The sequence below is a fragment of the Toxotes jaculatrix genome, chromosome 23 (assembly GCF_017976425.1).
Source record: "Toxotes jaculatrix isolate fToxJac2 chromosome 23, fToxJac2.pri, whole genome shotgun sequence".
NCBI classification, from domain to species: domain Eukaryota; kingdom Metazoa; phylum Chordata; class Actinopteri; family Toxotidae; genus Toxotes; species Toxotes jaculatrix.
This window is the reverse complement of record NC_054416.1, coordinates 2,515,589-2,534,918: the sequence shown is the minus strand read 5'-3', so window position 1 is coordinate 2,534,918 and position 19,330 is coordinate 2,515,589. Positions and strand designations below refer to the sequence as shown.

General features: G+C 44.5%; 2 protein-coding genes across 2 annotated transcripts in view; one reads left to right on the top strand and one right to left on the bottom strand.

Moving 5' to 3' along the window:
* The window catches only part of shroom4 (shroom family member 4), a 49,994-nt gene extending 37,208 nt beyond the window's left edge, over nt 1-12,786 (bottom strand). The window contains exon 1 of the mRNA XM_041031083.1: nt 12,626-12,786. Within this exon, the coding sequence (XP_040887017.1) occupies nt 12,626-12,748 (123 nt within the window). The 5' untranslated portion in view covers nt 12,749-12,786. The remainder of the gene's footprint in view (nt 1-12,625) is intronic.
* Nucleotides 12,787-15,526: 2,740 nt separating this feature from the next.
* On the top strand, nt 15,527-18,152 carry bmp15 (bone morphogenetic protein 15). The gene is made up of 2 exons (XM_041031281.1): nt 15,527-15,972; nt 16,380-18,152. The coding sequence occupies exons 1-2, from the start codon at nt 15,570-15,572 to the stop codon at nt 17,378-17,380; spliced, it is 1,404 nt and encodes a 467-aa protein (XP_040887215.1). The 5' UTR covers nt 15,527-15,569; the 3' UTR covers nt 17,381-18,152.
* Nucleotides 18,153-19,330: the final 1,178 nt, after the last annotated feature.

Here is a 19,330-nt window from a genome sequence, read left to right as displayed (position 1 = left end):
GATTAAACGCCACCTTCTGGTTGTGATAGTTTACTATGACTCTTCACGTGCTCGGTGTTGTTGACATGATAAATAAGCATCGTTCTAGAGTAAATAAACGTTATTGCCGAAGTGTCTTGTCCAATCTCAGGAGGAAAAACTTCCGATTCTGTTTATAAAACCATTCAATCCGACAGTTAAATGTTCATTTCATGCCACGCTGCTTCTTGTTTGGGCCTGACTGAATACTTTTTGAAGAGCTAATAAACATTCAGGATCAGAATTCAAACCCAACGATAGAAATGTACAGATTGATGCACAACGGCACTCGACTCCTGACTGTCAGCCTGGTGCATCGGGGTCCTAAACAGAGCCATCAACCTGACAGGTCAACACATGCTCCGAAACCCTGCAGGGACCCCCGCGGCCCCCCAGGACAAAGACCCTCGGGGGAGGGACACCATGCTCCTGCTATTGTCTGCACCGCCACCACTCAGCTCCAAAAACATAAACCCTGTGTGTCTCACATGAGAAATAAAAGTGGAAACAGGCTGAGGAGCTGGAGGCTGATGCTGCCAGTTCTTCTGCAGCCCACGTCTCCTTTGTTGACAGTGTTTGAAATCACCTTAATTTCCAGTGCTGGTGGAGAGCTGCTTATAGCCACAAGTCTGAGTCACTCCCTGTTTGACCCACTCTCTCGAATGAGGTCAAGGACTGTGAATGCAAAAATGACGACAAAAACCCAGCGTGCGAGTGGAAAGAGCAAGACATGAGCAGCTCCAGAACCAGGAGTTCAGCTCCCTGTGTTAGCAGAGAGGGTTAAACACATCACAAACTTTCAGGTAACGTTTTGCATCTCAACAAAAGGCCGGTTCAGATCTCTGTCAGACTTTACCAGGTATTTTTTTTTAGAAACCACTGACTCGCCTCCAATAAGATCAGCTTGATCACACGAGCCATTTATTTCATCTGGTCTCATGAGACTTCCTGTGTATTCAGTAAAAGTCAGCTGCCCCACAGCTGCTTTAAAAAAAACCTTTCATATTCAGTTGAGGCTGAAATTATCCGAGCAGGAAGCAGTGAATCGACTGAAAAAAGAACCTCACCACCGACTCTGGAGCTTTCAGCTGACTGCCATGATCTTCCTCAGCAGATGGAGCTGCCCGGTCGTCACAGTATTGTTTATGTTTATGAACTTCTTATCCATGTTGGCTTAAAAGTTTATCGTTGCCGTCGGAGACAACGGTTTGAGAAACAATCTCATAACCAGGTCCATTTAGTCCTGTTCAGGAGCTTTCAGCCAACAGCCAACTGGTGCAATGTGAACTGGAACTGGCAACTCTGAGATCCACAGTGACTCATTTGTCTACCATGCAAGCAGAAACATCTCGGCAGCAACAACTGTTGCCCAATCTGAGGTCGTCTTAATTCATCTGATCCCCTTAAGTCCTTTATTTCTAAAGATTCGGTTCATTAAAGAAGTTTCTTGATCCTTTTAATCACCTGTTGTGCCATCAGAATTATTCTTACAGTCTTTTTCCTCATGCTTGTCTGCAGCTGACTAACTACTAACAGCAGCTATCAGTGCCATCATCAGGGATTCAGCTCCCTGTGTGGTTTTACAGGTGAATCAGGCACCTTTACTTTTATAAGTGTATCTATGCTCAGAGCTGCTGTTCTCGATTGGGTAAAACAGGAATGTGAACATATGCACACACGACAAATAAGCTGCCTTTTTCTCATACAACTTCACCACATACACACACAGAAACGCACACCCTTCATCAACCTCTGCCCTCCAGTCTGAGCCCTGTGAGGCTCTCCTCCCTTCCTCACACCCACGCTCACACAAGGCCTTCTTTATCAGGGCGGGAGGAGGGGAACGGCAGAGATGGAAAAAGAAAAAAGCTCCCACGCTCACACCAAAAGCACCAGCAGCTACATGAGTGTGTGTGTGTGTTTGCATGTATACTGCTGGCGTCTAGCTCCAATGATCCCTGATGTTGCAAGTGGGGTGTGTTGTCCTTAAATGGCCTTTCCATGGAAACATTAAACGGAGCAAACAAGACAATGATGCACCAGACAGAGAAGCCCTTTCTGGGTGGAGATGCAGCGCTGTGGCCCCTCAGAGGAGTGGAGACCCTGGGTCACTGACACAGTTGGAGTAAATTCAATACGAGAGTGAGAACAAGAAGAAGAGAGGAGAAGAAAGGAAAGGAAAGGAGAGGAGAGGAGAGGAGAGGAGAGGAGAGGAGGGGAGAGGAGGAAGCAATGGAACGAGAGAAGAGAAAAGCGAAAGAAAAAGAAACTGGATTAATCATGGATTAATCACTAACAGGGCTCTACACTAACTTTTTACATTGACTAAACCGGTGCACCGGGAGGTGTGGCCGTGGCTGCACATGGGAAGAAGAACATCAGGCTCAGAGACAGAGAGTAACACATCCACACACAGAGACAGGCCCTGCTGATTGTGAGGTGCACCGGTGCGACAAATGAAAATGTTTAGTCGCAGCTGACAGACTTTTGTGGAGCCATGACTAACGTCCTGGATTCAGACTGGAAACCACAGAAACATCCCTCGAGCTCAGTCACATGGACGAAGAAGAACATGTGAGTAAACGCTCACTTGCTTGTGAACATAAGTCACCTCGCCCTCTCTCTCTCTCTCTTAGGTTAACAGTGTGTGTTCTGTTTTAGCCGGAGGAGGAACGCTCTTCCATGTTTCCCTGATCTGTTTGTCCTGCGCGGCTCCGACTGACCACAAGTCGGACAGACTCTCCTTCACTGATATGAACCTCTGGCCTCCACACAGGAAGCCCACACATTTCAGATTTTTTTTCTTTTTCATCCAACATCTTCTCCTTCCCCAGTTCACTCTCCATGAAAAATCTTTCACCTGTGACGAAAAACGTTAAGAAATGATTTTACTCTGTCTGTACTTTCCACACAGCAAAGTAATGTGATGTGTCTATTTGACATTTATTAAAGACAATTCAAGCATTCCTCCACTTATATACAGACCTATATATCTAAACACTCAGCCGGCTCACTGGTTTCTTATGTTTATTTTTGATCCGGAATATTTTCAGTAATTATTTAAACCGTCCTGTGACCACTTTCTGGTGGGTCTCCTCACTCGTATATTTTTATTAGCTGCACTCCCAGGGCGAGACTAAATATTTCAAATTCAAATTAAAAAGTCTCTCCTCCTTCTCGTGCTTGAAGAGGTGCCAGAAAAATGCAGTGGTACTTGTTTTTTGCTTCGCACGATCACATACAGACAATAAACACACAGTTCCCGACTCAGGCGCCGTACAAGTTCAGGAGGACACACACACCAAAGGCTTCGATATATCTGAAATAACATGCACAGAAAAGCAAAATCCATGATGGATCCATCATATGTCCATCATATGAACACCCAGCGTTTCTAAAAGCTTTAATCTTGTGTTAAATTCAAAAGAGCAAACTGAGGAAGAGGACGTAAACGGCTGAATGGATGTTTTTGGTCAGCAGCTACAATTTAGTTCAGCTCAGTTCTTTCCCAGCAAGAAAACACCACTGAAAAGGAAGAACTTTAGCTGCCAAGGATGAAAAGACGAAGAAATTCAAAGAAAACAGACGTCACCGTGCCGCCCACAGCGTTTGACTGACAGGTGATCTTTGGGAAATCCAGAGCAGAAAACCCAACGCTTAACACCAAAGATGTTCTTACCACCTTAAGCTCCAGTAATACCATTAAAATCCCCACTTAATCTGCGAAAACAAGCCTCTCATTACAGACTCCGAGCGGTCGGCCACATCAAAGCTCCACTACCCAGAATCCTCAGCAAAGGAGCACAGCGGCGGCGCGCTAACCCCGCAACCCTGAAGAAACGCCGACCTGTCGAACCTTAACCCTCAGCCGTCATTTAGATCTATACATCATGAAACACACCCGGCCTCCAACTCCCATAATCCACCACAACAATAACCCCCTCACTCACAACACTGGCTGCTTCTAATCCACCATAAACCTGACACTCAAACCGTGACACTTAACCTTACTCATACACTTAAGTGACAGTCACACACACACACACACACATGTGTACACTCAGACACACACATGCACGGACGGACTTGTGTACATGTACACAACAAAAGGGAAAAAGCCCATTGTGGGGATGGCCTGGTGCTCTCAGGGTTGATATGGGGACGAGTCAAGCACACAAATAAAAACAGTTCAGCTTTGAGAGGTTTTGTAAGGACATGTGGAGGCTGCAAGCTCACAGAAACACACACAATACACACACACACACACACACACACACACACACACACACACACACACACACCCCTGGCTCTGTGTTTCTGGTGGAGTATGGAAGCCATTAGATCCGGTGACCAGCGCTGACAATAGCAAAGGTTAAAAGGTCAGCGGCCTAATTGATCCATCAATGTCATAAAAAAAAAGACTTTGTGTTAGTGTGTGCGTGCGTGTGTGTCCATTTATCTCCCACACACTCTTAAATACGGGTGAAATATTAACTCTGCACTACATGACCTTACCCTCTCACCTAAAGTCTGCCTCTCCCTGACTTTACCTCAGTCTGTGCTGTGGTTTCGTGGCTGGATGTGTTTTGTGTGTTTATGTGAGTGCATTGTGTATATTTTTACTTCGGTCAGATCAAAGCTGCTTCGCCAGCTTTCAAACTCTTTCCCTCCATCATGTTTTTTTTTTTTTTGTGGGCTTCTATTCAAGTATTTTTAGGAGAGCCATAAAGTATCGCATCGGAAAAGCTGAGGCCAAATTTTAGTAACAATAATAACATCACAAAAAAAAACTGGATGAGACCGAGCTTAACTCAGCCCTCAACATCCTAAAAGTGTCGTACCCGCCGTCAGTCGCAGTTACCTACTGCCAGCCCCCGCTGTGAGGCTTAGAAAGGGGGGGTTTCCTTATCGTTCCAGATGAACACGATAATTAGTTAACAATAACTTGATGAACACTTTTACGACGAGTGCGCAGCAAAACTGTCGTCAGTGTTTATCCAAGTGAAATAAAACCTGACCACAAAAATCAGCAACCACAGTTAATTTCACTGCTGCAGACAGATTTGAGCTGACACTGATGATCACATTCAAGAGAGTATAAACAACTCTGCAATTAACACAGACAAACTAACTCACACTGCATGTGGAAAGCTACCTGGCAGGATCCTTTTATGACGTTCCAGGACTCTGTTCGCTTTAAAGGCCCCTAAAAACCTATTCCGTTAATTTAGTTTAAAATGAGTGATGCTGTTGTTGTTATTTCTGTTATTTGTTCTGTCTCACTGCTTTTAACACTGAAAGAGTTTCAAATTCTGTCCACACTCTGGAAAACACAGACAGCTCTCAGCAGACAAAGAGGCAGGAGAGCATCCGTTTGGCAGCTGAGTGTCCAGGAATCTAAAACCATGGACTCTTCCCTGGCTGTCCTGATTTTATCTCTCCATCTATTGTCCATCTATCAGTCTACAGCTAAAGCAGCTGAAGACAACCCCCGCTCCCTCTTCTCTATGTTAATCAAATCGTTTCTGCCCGTGTCTGTTTGCCATATTTTTATGCACGATACATCCTGTCTTGGCCTTTCTTCTCATTCACCTTTTTATCCTCCTTAATTCATCCTCTTCCTCCGTGCTCCTTACATTTCTTTCCCCCTGTCTGTCCCGGTTCATCCATCTTTCCTACATTTCACTCTCCCATCCGTCCCTATCACACCCCGACCATCCCTCCAGCCCTAAAGCAAACTCAGCACCGTCTGCACGTTTCCGTCCCTCAGTGGTTCAAACCTGTTCTTCATGATAAAAACGGATCAATAAGATCCAAGGAGATCAGTTTTCTAATGCACTGTCTTGCTATTTGTAAAGAATTAAATTCAGGCAAAGACACGAAATCCTATTTATTTATGCAACACTGAATATTGATTATCAGCAGCTTTAAAAACCCCAAAAACCCAAATTCAACTAAAACTCCTTTTAGAGTTTGGTTCCCCGACTCAGAAGTTCCATTCGTCCCACATCCAACACACAGAGAACGTGAGGGAAGTTATGACTTGCAAAATCCCACCTAACAACATCTGCAGAGTAACCCGCGTCCCCTGACAAGGATCGGCGAGGGGGGTGGGGTGTTTGCGTCAGATGCCACCGAGGGCAGACGAGAGGGACGACGACAAAAGAAGATCCAGAAAACAAAGACAGTTTTGTGTCATGTTGGACCTCAAGCTGTGGAGTCGACTTGCCAGGGTGGCTGCGAAAGTGGACCACATTGCATGGTGGAATGTGTGTGTGTGTGTGTGGTACATTCTTTGGTTTGAGACACGGCCACGTTGCAATAAACTGTAAACATATAAACACAGATGCACAGAAAGAAATGATGCCTCTAACAGCCCTTCTTAATCCAACATAATAGCTCGGAAACTGCTTCTAATGCCGAAGCGTTACACGTAATAGCTGCAGTGCGGTCGGTGGAAAATGTTATGGAGAGAAACCGAAAACCAGGAACAAGGTGGGATTAAAGAAAATGATTCCAGCATTCCCACTGGACAACATGGACTGAGAGTAAATTACTACAGCAGTGTGGCTTCATCTACCAATTATCCAATTATCTTCTCATCTGGTCGATCGATTGTTTAAAGTCAGATAATTTGCAAATGAGCAGAACAGAAAATCTAACAGGAGCTTCAGAAACTGTTCTCCATCACATAAAGATGCAGTTTGGTGTAATGTGAGTAAAGCAAACACGGCTGAAGTGCGTGTGCATGTGAGTGTGTTGCCCCCCGGTGAGAGGGTGAGGGAGGGGGGGGGGGGGCAAACGCAGAACGTCGGACAAAAACAATAACCACTGCAGCAGCCTCGGGTCAGGGACTCCTTCACCCCCCAGCAACACGCACACACACACACAAACACAAAAAACACACAAAAGATTTAAGTACGACTTTTATCTCCCACGTATCTAAAGCATCTTCTCTTTTTCCATTACACACACACACACACACACAACTGCAATAACAACAATGTTGTGTGTGTCTGAGGGTCACTATACTGATGTACTTACACAAAGAGGGGTTGTTATTATAGTGTGAGTGTGTGTGTGTGTGTGTGCCTCCAGACATAGCCTAAAAGAAACAGCTAAAGGCTCCACAGATCACAGATAGGGACATTCCAACCCCACCCAAACACACACACACACACACAGACACACACACACTGAGTCTGTAACTTCACCTATTCACAACCTACACCGTTCTGCAACTGATCCACCCATGATCTCAGGAGTGCAAACCGACACACTGTGCGATCGCGCTGTATTTTCCCTCCATCACTCAACCTGCAGTGTGCAGTTCAAACCCATGTGTCAGCCTGATCTTCTGTTAAAATACCAACGGAACGCATTTCTTCTTGCATTCATGTTTGAGTTTTATTGAATAAGACAGGTTTGTTTCACCTCGTGGGAAGTTTTAAAGCATCTTAACACTGGATGACGACGACGCAGAGGACTGAAAACTCAGTCTGGTGCTCAGGAGTTGGCCAGGCTCTCGTTGCTTTTTGATGACAGTTTAATGCAGCTGTAACTCCAAACACTGCTGGGCTATATGACCATACACAGTTTATATAAAGAGACAACATACAGAATGAAATCTGTTTATGGACAGATGTTTTGCAACACGTTCTTTATCATTCTTTGGATTTATAAGGCCAGAGAATTGTGGGAATTGTTGCTCATTAATCTCTATGTGGGACTGATTTATGGCAATAACTGATTTTTCTATCATTTTTGGATTAATGGGATGAAGTTACTTGATCTGACAGGTACTTAATTTGCTGGATTTGGCCCAAAACAAACGTTCTCTGGTTCCAGCTGCTCAAACGAGAGCATTTGCAGTTTTTTTTTAATAACACGAACTGAGCCTCTTTAGGTTTCGACTGTTGGTTTTTCTGATACTTTCTATACGAAATACTTAATTGAAAACATAAAATCAATTCAACACAACAGTCCTGTTACAGAAGATTCAGGAAAAACAGCAAATACTAATGAGAAGCAGGAACTAATGAGTTTTGTGGCGTTTTGGCTTCTGATTAAATGATCAGCAGAAACAAAGTGAGTTTTCCTTTTTCATCCTGCTCTAAATGCAGAACTCTTTCTGTCTCTCTCATCAATATGCACTTCGGTGCACTATGTTGCCGCACAACACATGTTTTTGGTTAGTTAGGACAGTTAGAAAAGCAAGTCAGGGCAGAGGACACGGAAACACACACACACACAGACACACACAGCAGGGACAATAGCATCTCTATCTGATGGCATCCTCATCTACCCCCCGCAGAGCAGATTGCTACTGGAGGCTACCTTTACAGGAATGTAGGGAATAACACACACACACACACACACACACATACACACACACACACAGAGCTGTTTACCCACTCAGGACAGTTGGTTGCATACCTTCAACCACATGTCAAAACATTCTTCTGCAAAATCCCGGGATTTCTGTTGCTGTCAACAGCAGGACGAGAGAGAAAGATTATCGTCTTCATCTCTGTTGCCTGTTCTGGAAGAATCAAATTCCCGAAACATACTCTGAAGGAGTGCTCCCCACAAGAAACACGGCCCGATGTCCGACAGAGTAAGAGGAGGAAGAAGAAAAGTTCAACCACAAACAGAAAACAACAAATTCTTCTGGAGACGCATCCAACACACGCTTCGTATCCACATGTAGAGATTTTTAATTGATATTTAGACAAGACCAAAAGAGGCTCTCACCATTCCACTTCCAACAGAAGGTTAATTAACATGTCAGCACTGTTCACACGCTAAAGGTTTTGTTGTGATCTTCAGTATTTGTCTGGCACTTGAAAATTTGGAATAAAATCCCTAATTCTGTTCAGCAGGTTTCTCCAGTTCGGCTTCACATCAAAGAGATTTGCAGAGACCTGAAGTCAGATTTCTGACCCGGAAAGTCGGAGGCACCTCGCCGACCCCGACCTCAAAAATCCAAGATGGCTGCTGCGTGCATCAGCAGCAGTGAAAGCTGTACAAACGTACTGTCTATTCAGACTTCTGCCTTGTTTGTGTGTCATTAAATCAGTCGTACATGTTGCTCCCCTCGTCTCTATAACGTGATTAAAAATACTATACAATCTATACAATCTCATCAGCCAAATGTAATTTAACGACACCACAGTGAGAGCTGTCGGATCGGTTTGTCGGATGCCGAAGCGTCCCGTGTGAACGCCGCCTTAACATCAGATGCCACGGTGCAGCCAAAAACTGTCGAGGAGCCACAGAAACATGTCCCCAGCACAAATCACCAGGGAGCTCGCAGTAGATCATAAAACCACATTTGAAAGTGAGCTGACAGCTCAGCAGCAGCTGCTCTGTCAAACACAACAATGGAGGGAACTCACCACTTAGTCATCTCAACCGCCTTTGACAAAGGACACAAGAGACATACGAGACGTCAGGAAACACATGGGACTGAAGACTGGTAGTGTTTTAAATGATAAATTACCCTGAAATATGTCTGCATGTCTTTAAGGCTGTAAACTTGCATGTAAAGTTAATGTTTGTTTACTTGTATTTATCTTTATAGATAAACTCACTGTGCCATCACACAGATGATCACTGACTGGAAAACAAGCACTCACTTTGGAGAATTGCATGTATGGGAAATGCACACACATGTACATGCACACAGCCTCCACACCCTTTCACACACACACACACACACACACACACACACACACCACACAGTACTAATTTGTTATGCTCCTGGAGGAATGTTGACCAAATGGCTTATATCCCTCTGCTGTCTCAGACTGGGTAGGCCACCCTTCCCCCTCCAGCCGCGTACACTCTCTCATAAAGGCCACGAACACACTCCCCAAAACATGAACACCCAGAGCATGCTGGAGGGGATGTATGTCTCATCTGACCTGGGAATTCCTTGGGATCCCCAATGAGGAGTTGGAGGCAGTAGCTGGGGAAAGCAGGGTCTGATTTTCTTTGCGTGAGGGAAAATTATACTCCGTCTGAAGCACTTGACAGATGGACGGACGCATGAAAAGCTTCAGGAACAATTTCTGTAACTTTCCAAAAGCTGACGATCCAACATTCACACCTACTTTGCACCTTGACTGGCAACTGTCTTCTTGGGGAGACGTCTGAGAATGTGAACCATGATCCTCATATTTAAACCGTACCGTGTCCCAAGGAGACGTCTTCAGATGTCTTATTTTGTTCATGCGTGATTTTCAGGAATGACGGGTATATGAATTTCCCCTCAGGAGTCAATAAAATCTTTCCTTACCTTAAAATTAGCCACTAAATGTGCCCACGTTTTTTTTTTTAATCTGACCAATCACACACACACACACACACTCATTCGCTCATCCCTCTCTCTTGGAAGTCAGGGGATTATGACTGTATCCAGCTGTGGTCCATACAATCACTGTAAACCTCTGTTTGGAGGCTGATGGAAACTCTCTGTCACCCTCGCCCTAAACTTAAAACACACTACACACTCTTCTCTTTCACACACACACACACACACACACACACACACACACACACACACACACACACACACGTAAACCTCAGCTTACCTTCTCTCCATGTTCCTTTATTTCTCCTCTTTCCTTCAAGGACTTAACACTTAATCATTAAACACTTTTCTGCGCCACAGTTCCTGTTCAGCACCTGAGCTACTTTACTGTTTGTGTTTCTGTGTGTGTGTGTGTGCATGCGTGTGTGTGTATGTGTGTGTGTGTGTGTAAGTTTTAACTAGCCACTGGACACAAAACAGCCATAGACCACAGTTTGATTTTTATCTCCTGTCGCAGTCCCAGTCACATTTTCCCAGGGGCTGTGTTACTGTGTGTGACTTAGTGTGTGTGTGTTTCCAGATGACTGAGCCAGGCTTTTCCATTCCCCGCTGTGGTGAACATGGACGCACACCGGCCAACATTTACACCACCGCTGCTGCGACTTTTCAACAGAGTGGGCGAGAGACAGCGAGGGAAAGACGGAGGGAGCAGAGGCTGTATGTCAGTCGGCCTACTTATGCACTGGACTGAACACACACACACACACAGGGAGACCACCCCCAGCAGAACACACACCAATAATTACTTGCAGTAATTCAAAAGATACACCCTCCTTATTTCCAGCAGCTCTCCGCCCGCAGCGTGAAACCGTGAGAAGAGGCCGGGAGGAAACATCGGCCCCCGCGACTTTATCGCACAAGACGAGGTCACGTCAAAATCTGTAAGCGCACACTAAACCTCTGACAAAGCCCTCACACTTCCACGGTACACACACCTAAAAGACAGACTAACCTGAAGTAACAGCAGACCACAGCTCCCATACTCCAACAAACAAGCACAGAGAAAACACAACAATCTTTTCATTTCAAGGATTCCCACGTCCCACAGACAGCCCACCCCACTGGAGAGGTTTTAGTCGTCTGTCAACACTTTACCGTCCAGCAAATGAAGTAACAGGAAGATGAACAGAGCCTCGTTTCGTTGGGGGATCCCCCGGGGAACCCCTTTTAGCACCCCTGTGGGAACCCTTTGACCTCCAAGCTCGAGGACTCAACCGCTGCATTAGATTATATAGTGCTTTTTATTCATAGACTGTGACAGCTGACAAACATCAACCAGCGCCGGATATTTGCTTTAGCTTTGGGCAATAACTTTTTATTCTCTGCAGAAGAGGAGGAGGAAGAGTGAAGCTTCAAATCTAAAGTGTAAATGCAGAGTAGGGGAGCAGGAAAAGCAGCTTGCACAGACTTTTTGAGTTGAAAAGTTTAAATGCAGTGGCACGTACGAATGAGGGAGCCGTCTTACAAGTCTACAAACTGACCACAACTGTTGTTTTGATGGAGCTGGAGTGTTGCAACAACCACATCCTTTCAAAATACGATTCCCATTGTGAATTTGAGGGTGATGCTATAAAAAGATGAAGCCAAAACTGTAAATATACACAGAAACATTAAGAGGATACTACGTGGATTTAACACAGTGCAGTATAAACACACTCCAACTACAGACACTCCTGTGTCTGTTATATATGTTAATATCACTGAATAATTGCAGGATTTTACTGTTGCTGGTTATTTTCTTTGTGGATTCACCTCCTGATTATTTTCTTGATGAATCGATTGATTGTTTGGTTTGTAAAAATGTTTAAAAACAGTGAGAAATTCCATCAGAACTACCCAGAGACCAAAATCACAGTCAGAGGCCATGTTTGATTGTTTTGTCCAAACAGCAATATTGTTTAAAAAAAAAAACTTTAAAAGAAAAACAAGCAAATCCTCACATTTGGAGAAACTAGAAGCATGAAATGTTTAACACCAAAACATACAGACAAAACGATTCATCAAACAATATACTGCCAGGTTAATCAATAATGAAAATAATCGTTAGTTAATGCTCAACTCTTCATATGTGTTGCATGCAAACATCATACATGTGTAAAGTATCTTGTACCTGAGGCAGTCAAATGCAGTGGAGTGCAGGTACTAAAGTTACACTGCAGTTTAAGTCGCTGTAACTGAGATTTTGCACAGATATATGAATGCTCGCACTGACAGTTGCTGCGGTGAACTTACTTTGGTGATGATGAGCGGCTCGCCGTGCTCCAGTCCTCCTTTCAGCGTGAACCCCCAAGGCGCGCCCCCGCTCAACTGGACCTGAATGTGGTGGAAAGAGACGAGCTGCTCGACCGTTTCCATCCTCTCCCTCCGTTATCCGTTATTTTACTCTTCTTCCCCTCTCACTGCCCGTCTCTCTCTCTCTCTGCCTCTGTCGGTGTGTTAGCGGGGCTGAGTCGGTGCTAGCTTAGCGGCGCCGGTAGCGGCTTCTCGGCTTCTCCATCACCGCTGTAACGACAACAACGAGCGGATGGATGGATGTGTGCAGGGACGGAGGGAGTGTAAGCGGAGGAGGGGGAGGGCAGAAACTTTGACGAACTTTGTGAAGTTCCAAGTTGTCTGTTACAACTTCCGGTGAAGATTTTTTTTTTTAATCGAAACGTGAACGAAAAGTGGACGATGGGATGTTTTACGGTTTAAACCTCGCGCGGTATTTGATCACATAATGCTTCCAGTTGTTTAATGTCATATCTTTAGCTAATGACCCGCTCATTTCCACAAAAAATAAAGTTTAACGCTTTTACTTTGATAGCCAATTTCCGGTGTTACTGTCGCCGCTTTGACGCAGCTGCAAACTTTGGGAAAACTTTTCCCAAAGTGAGGTAGGCAGACCCCGCCCACCTTTCGAACGGCGGGATGTGATTGATAGAAAGGTCAGCCAATAGTCGAGAGGTTCTGGCTGCAAACATCCAATAAGAAACGCTTGTGGGGCGTGGCTACCAGGGCAACAACCGCTGTATTGTGGGAGCTTTAGGGAAGGCCAGGGCGGCAAGTAGAGCCAAGAAACTGCTGCATTTTAGGCACTGACCAAGTGAACATTATAGGTTTCATCCTCATATCTGAAGCAAACAAATAGTAAAGCAAAACTATTATCTGTTATCCCATGTGTTTCTGATGATGGTGTTCATTGTGTTCATTTTACACAAAAGTTGTGATCACAAGCACCTCTGGTCATTCGAAGCAGCCAGAACTGAATCAGGACTATTACAAAATGCAAAATAAAAAAGCAGAGATTGTCCAAGCTGTCGTCCATCCACACTGAGGGTTTGCAGACCTGCAGCATGAGCACCTACAGTACATGGACCTACAGGCCAACAACAACATTTGGTGTCACGTCCCACGCATTTCTAAAGTCTTACCAATCCAATACCAGTCTGCTTGTCTAACCACCATATTAAGACACATTTAAACAAGCAATTACAAGCTCTCAGAGTGTTACATAAGACAAACCTACTGCCATTTTTGTTAATTTTCACTCCAGCGATAATCAGCTGCAGTAACACAATTCGTGTGAGTTTATTTAAGCATTATACATGTAAATAATACACACAGTCCTTCAGCCCAAATCTCAAAGTGGAACTTGCTACAGAATTTCTGGTTTTTAAAGCTGAAGCTGAAACAGTTGTTTCTGCCTCTAATGGTGTAATAAACATTTAAAATGTGTTTCTGCCTCAGCAGCTCTTCTGGCCATTTTCTCTCGGTCTACCATAGTTTGGAGTTTTCCCACACTCTCTCTGCGGCCTGAAAAGATCGGGATTGGAGATAATCACTGTTGTGGAATGCCACCACACTGCAGTGCCACTTAACTGAGTGCGTGAACGAGTGACTATCCTTGCTTGTGTCGAGAGAAAGAACAAGTGAAGAGCGACAGATAGAGAGAATCAAAGAGAAAGGGAGACAGATGCAAACATGCCCAGACATCTCAGTTTTGGTCCAGACGGTGAGGAGTTTGTTCTGGTCAGATCAGACAACCTTTTTTTTCCTTCTAAGGTTTTTTTTTCTCTGAACTGTAATATTTGGTTTGGTGGTGAGAGCTGCTTTCATGCGAGATCATGTTTAACTGACAAAAGAAAAAAAGAAATGGTTTCTCCAGCACGTGTTTCTTTCATTTCTTCTCATTTTAGCAGGTTTTACATTTCAGGTTAAAACAGAAACAGGATGTTGTTTGTTCAACTCCTCCCTGCTGAGAACAATTCATTTAGCAGAAGCTGGGTGATCCCAAAGGCTTCAAATTATCCAAGTACAAACAAACAACATATCAAAAAAGAAAAAAAAAACTGCAACCAGACTTTTCAAAAATAGCCAAAGTCTGGGAGTCGTCCAAATACAGAAACTACACCACAGTGCATGAAAATATTCAAGATGGTACTAAACACAAAGAGAGTCAGTAACACATTACTCTTAGGGCTGAAGCGGAGTAGTGTTACGAATATCTTGTAGTTTTTTGGGGAAATTAGCACTTATCATTTTCCCTTAAAGCCACAATGTGTAGAATTTTCATGTGACTACAGGATATTTCAAATCATTATGATGGAGTAAGTTTTTATTTGCAGAAAAATGAATGCATCCTGGTGGAAATTGGTGCAGTGGCGTCCTTCTACCACCTGGTGGCGCCGATGTGTTTATGTATGTGTGTGCCTGTGTGTGATTTATTGAAATTTACAAACAAGGCACTTCAGCCGTGGTGTTACAATTCCATAAAGCTATTTACGTTTACAGATGACATCTTTTTTATGTGTTTGACTGTGTTTTTGTTGTTGTTGTTGTTGTTGTTGTTGTTGTTGTTGTTGTTGCTATTGTTTTGAGAAAAATGTCCTCTTGGAAAATGAAAATGATTAATTAAATAGGACCAAAAACATTTCAGGTTTCTTATTCCATGCAGAACCATGTAGCTGCTGAAGTGAAATGAATACACAGAAAGGGTGGTGTCGTGCCACTTTTACGCACCTTTACGCACTAAACACGTGGCTTCCTCGCGCTCCTGTGGGCGGCTCAACCACAGCCGAATGGTTAATTGGGGTCACCGTCAATTTCAGGAAGTTGGTTGTCATGTTCAAAATGGCCAGCGATCAGGCGAGCCTGTAAATCGCGCCCTCGGCCGTGCTGAGGATGGTTGCCAGTTATGCCCTCGTTGGTGGAGCTCACTAGCACCAGAGGTGTTATAACCAACATGAGGGCGACCCGCACTAAACACAGCTTACTGCGTGTCTGCGTCCTGTCCTGTTTTATCTTCCTGTCGTGGTCCACCTGCACCGGAATCGTTGCCGGGCGAACAATGGCCTCTCATCACCCCACGCTGAGGCGCAGCCGTCGGAGTCATCAGAGCGCAAAGCACACAGGCGCGCACCACCGGCCGCTGACGGACGAGCAGAAAGCGGACCAGTACGTGCAGTTCATGCTCAGTTTGTACAGGAGCGCAGCCGAGCCGGACGGCAGGCCCAAACAGCACCGAAAGTTCGGCTCCAACACGGTCCGCCTGCTGAGACCCTCGGCGTCGTCGGTGCACCACTTACCAGCGTCGAGAGGTGAAAGAGCCAGTTTACTAATCACCTAAATATCTGCATCTGATCTTCTATACTGGCAGTGGTTATCAGTGGGATAACTTTATTTGCACGCTCGTGTCCAAAAATGCTCCATTAATTTAGTTTGTGTCACACATCGACTTTAAACACTTTGACTTCTGATTTCCTGTTGTTCTTTATTATATTGTTTAAAAACCAAAATAAATTCTGGCAGCCAAACACCCAGCAGAGCAGCCTTTAAATAGCAGGACTGTTGGTTGTTTTCTGGTTGCTGGTATAACTGCTGGTGGTTGAATTCTGTGGGTAAAGGCTCATGTTGAAGCTTCTGGTTTGTCTGGAAAAATAGAATTAAGTAATTGCAGTGCTCATTTCATGCTTTCTCTTCCTCTGTTCCTGCATCTCTCCTTCAGACCACCACTACACCTTCACAGTACAGTACAACCTTGACACTCTTCCCACGGAGCAGCTGATCAGAGCCTCTTTCATCCATCTCCGCTCTTCGTCGTCTCCCTCCTCCTCCACAACTTCCAGCAGCACCCAGGCCCATGAGCCGCCCCGCTGCACAGCTCAGATCACCTCGGTCGGCCCGGAGAGCCTGGTCACCCTGGAGCCCCATCAGCAGTGGACAGAGACAGACATCACCGGACACGTCCTGCAGAGGAAGGACTGGGGCGCGGGGGGGCGCTTGACCCTCTCTGCACAGTACTGGTGCACAGAACCAGGGCTCGCTGAAGAGGACAGCAGCCTCTGGTGGTGGTGGTGGACTCGTCTTCGAGGAAGACAGAGAGAAGAACCTCACCTCGAAGTCCCATCTCTTCTTCTGTACTTAGAGGAGGAGAGGGAAGTGAAGGACTGGATGGGGGACTTGTTAGGGGCTGAAGGGGAAGACATCATGAAACAAATAGGGCAGTGGCACCCTTCAGTTCACCGCCACCGTCGCTCCAAAGACTCCCAATCTTCAGAGCCAAAGGATCCTTCGCTGGACGCTCTGAAAAACGCCCCTACCTCTTCTTCCTCCTCCTCGTCTTTCTCCACCTCCCCCTCTGCCTCCATCATCTCTGACATCCCCAACTACAAACGCAAAACCAGCATACCCAAGAACCGCTGCAAGCTCCACTCGTTCCGCCTCTCCTTCGATGAGCTCGGCTGGGGCCACTACTTCATCGCCCCGCCGGTGTACAACCCCCGGTTCTGTCAAGGCGACTGCCCGAGGGTTCTCCACTACGGCTACCACTCCCCCAACCACGCCATCATCCAAACGGTCATCAACGACCTGGGCGTCGGGGACGTCCCTCCTCCATCCTGCGTGCCTTATAAATACATGCCCATGAGCGTGCTGGTTGTGCACAAGAAGAAGGTGGAGTACAGGGAGCTGGAGGACATGGTGGCCGAGTCATGCACGTGTCGCTAAAGACTCGGGATCAGACTTTAATACGCTTAGCACTGAGAGAAGAGACTGAAGGGGGCGAATTTGCTGGGTCATTTGTTTGATCTACAGCTTGGCGGCTCACCACAATGAGCTCGAGACTAGAAGGAGGAAGCTGTTGTGGTTTCAGATCTTCACCATCCCTGTTAAAGCACTTTAAAAGGCAGCTGCTGAATGTGAACTATGGGCTGCGCAGACTGGAAGAAGTCCCTACTCTCTGATTTAATCATTGTTGAATAATTGTACTGTGATTCTAATGTGGTAGAAAACACTGTGCAAGTGAATGTGCTGGTTGCTAAATTCAGTCACTATAGTGTTATTTTTCTACTGAAGTTGAAGGGGAAGTTGGGGAGTGACTTAACAAACTTAATTTAAGTGGTAATTTGACTAAAACAAGCTAAACTTAAATTCCAGGTCACTTCACAAATGAAACGTCTGCTGTAACTTGATAAACTTGACTAAACATCAGTGGCACGTCTTAAGAAAACTTTAGGAGTAAGCACTGGTTCGTTTGTATTATTAAACTGAAGACAAACACATGTAGAACACATCTTCAATTCATTCATCTTCAATTTTCAGCCTCAAACCACAGTCATCTAATGAATATTTTCTTTCTTCTGCCCATCTGTGTGTTCATTCCCTTTTTTTTTTTTTTCCGGATCTTTCTTTTCAAAAATAATCTGGTTCACATCGGGGCTCTCTAAAAGCAAAAAAAAAAAAAAAAGCAAAAAAAAAAAAGCGTGTAAAAGAAGAAACATTTCTGGACAACACGATGCCTCTGCGTGAGGCCATGTTAGACACTGCTCAAAAGTTTTTTATTGGACGAGGGGTCGACCATGTTGCATGTAACTGTAGAGGTCTTGTGATGTTAAGTTTTTGCTGTTTACAGTTTTGCATGTTGTACATATTTATAATGGGGTTCTTGAAAAATGTGCTGCTACTGGCCTGTCTTATAGAAATAAACCAAATGAAGGATTGTGAAGTGTAACAGTGTTGAATGTTAGAGAAAAACAAAATTATTGTGGTGGAAAAGAATGCAATTTTTATTACGAGGGAAAATGAATAATAAAATAAACTGCATGTTTTCTAAAGCCTATTTAATTGTCTGTTTTGATGTTTTTGTTTATTAAAAACTAGAATTATTTGCTTTTTCCAAATTCAAGATTGAACTTTCAATCTCAAGGTTGGTCGAGATGGAGGAGCAAACAAACATCTGAAGACGTTGCAGTAATGCAGAGCATCCAAGAGATGGCAGCATTCACTAAGACTAAGTTTGTATCAGCAGATAAAGTTTAACTCCAGTAAAATCCGGTTTGTTTTCTCAGTGGTTCACTAAGTTAAAGATGTTTTTTCCCCAGTAGATATTGTGTGTTATACAACTAGTTTGCACTCAGTGATCTGTCTGAACTCTGCATTGAATTTTTTTTTGTTTGCCTCGTGTTTCTCCTTGACCTCAGTATCAGGAGAAGCCTTTGAGGAAGGTCATGTGAGATTTACATGAAGGAAAAAAGGTCAAACTGGACATAAACAATCAAAGTTCGCCCTTTGACATAAATGTGTAGATAACTTATGTTGTTTCCACTTTTTGAACCAGGCAGGAAACGTTGAAAAAAAAGAATAATACAAAGTTCTATTATAAATTTATTGCAACTGTGATTTCTGAATACATGCTCAGGGCCTTTAAACTTCACTGGAAATCGTGAACCATCATTTCGCTGATGAAGGACAAGGTCAGTGTCACTGTGCTATGAGACGCCCTTTGCTCTGTATTAAACAGGTACTGTAAGTGGGTCACAGAGCAGCCATTCCTGCATCACTGTTTACTGACGCACCCGCCCCAACATGGATATCTATGTGGGTTGATTGAAGCACAACGCACACAGTCATGCCAGTATAGATACAAACGAGCATGTAAGTCACGATAAGGTGTGACCC

Excerpts from the sequence above, each read along its gene's own strand:
- bmp15 (XM_041031281.1), top strand. The coding sequence starts at position 15,570 with ATGCCCTCGTTGGTGGAGCTCACTAGCACCAGAGGTGTTATAACCAAC. Across the intron at positions 15,973-16,379 it reads CCACTTACCAGCGTCGAGAG|ACCACCACTACACCTTCACA; the intron begins GTGAAAGAGCCA and ends TCTCTCCTTCAG.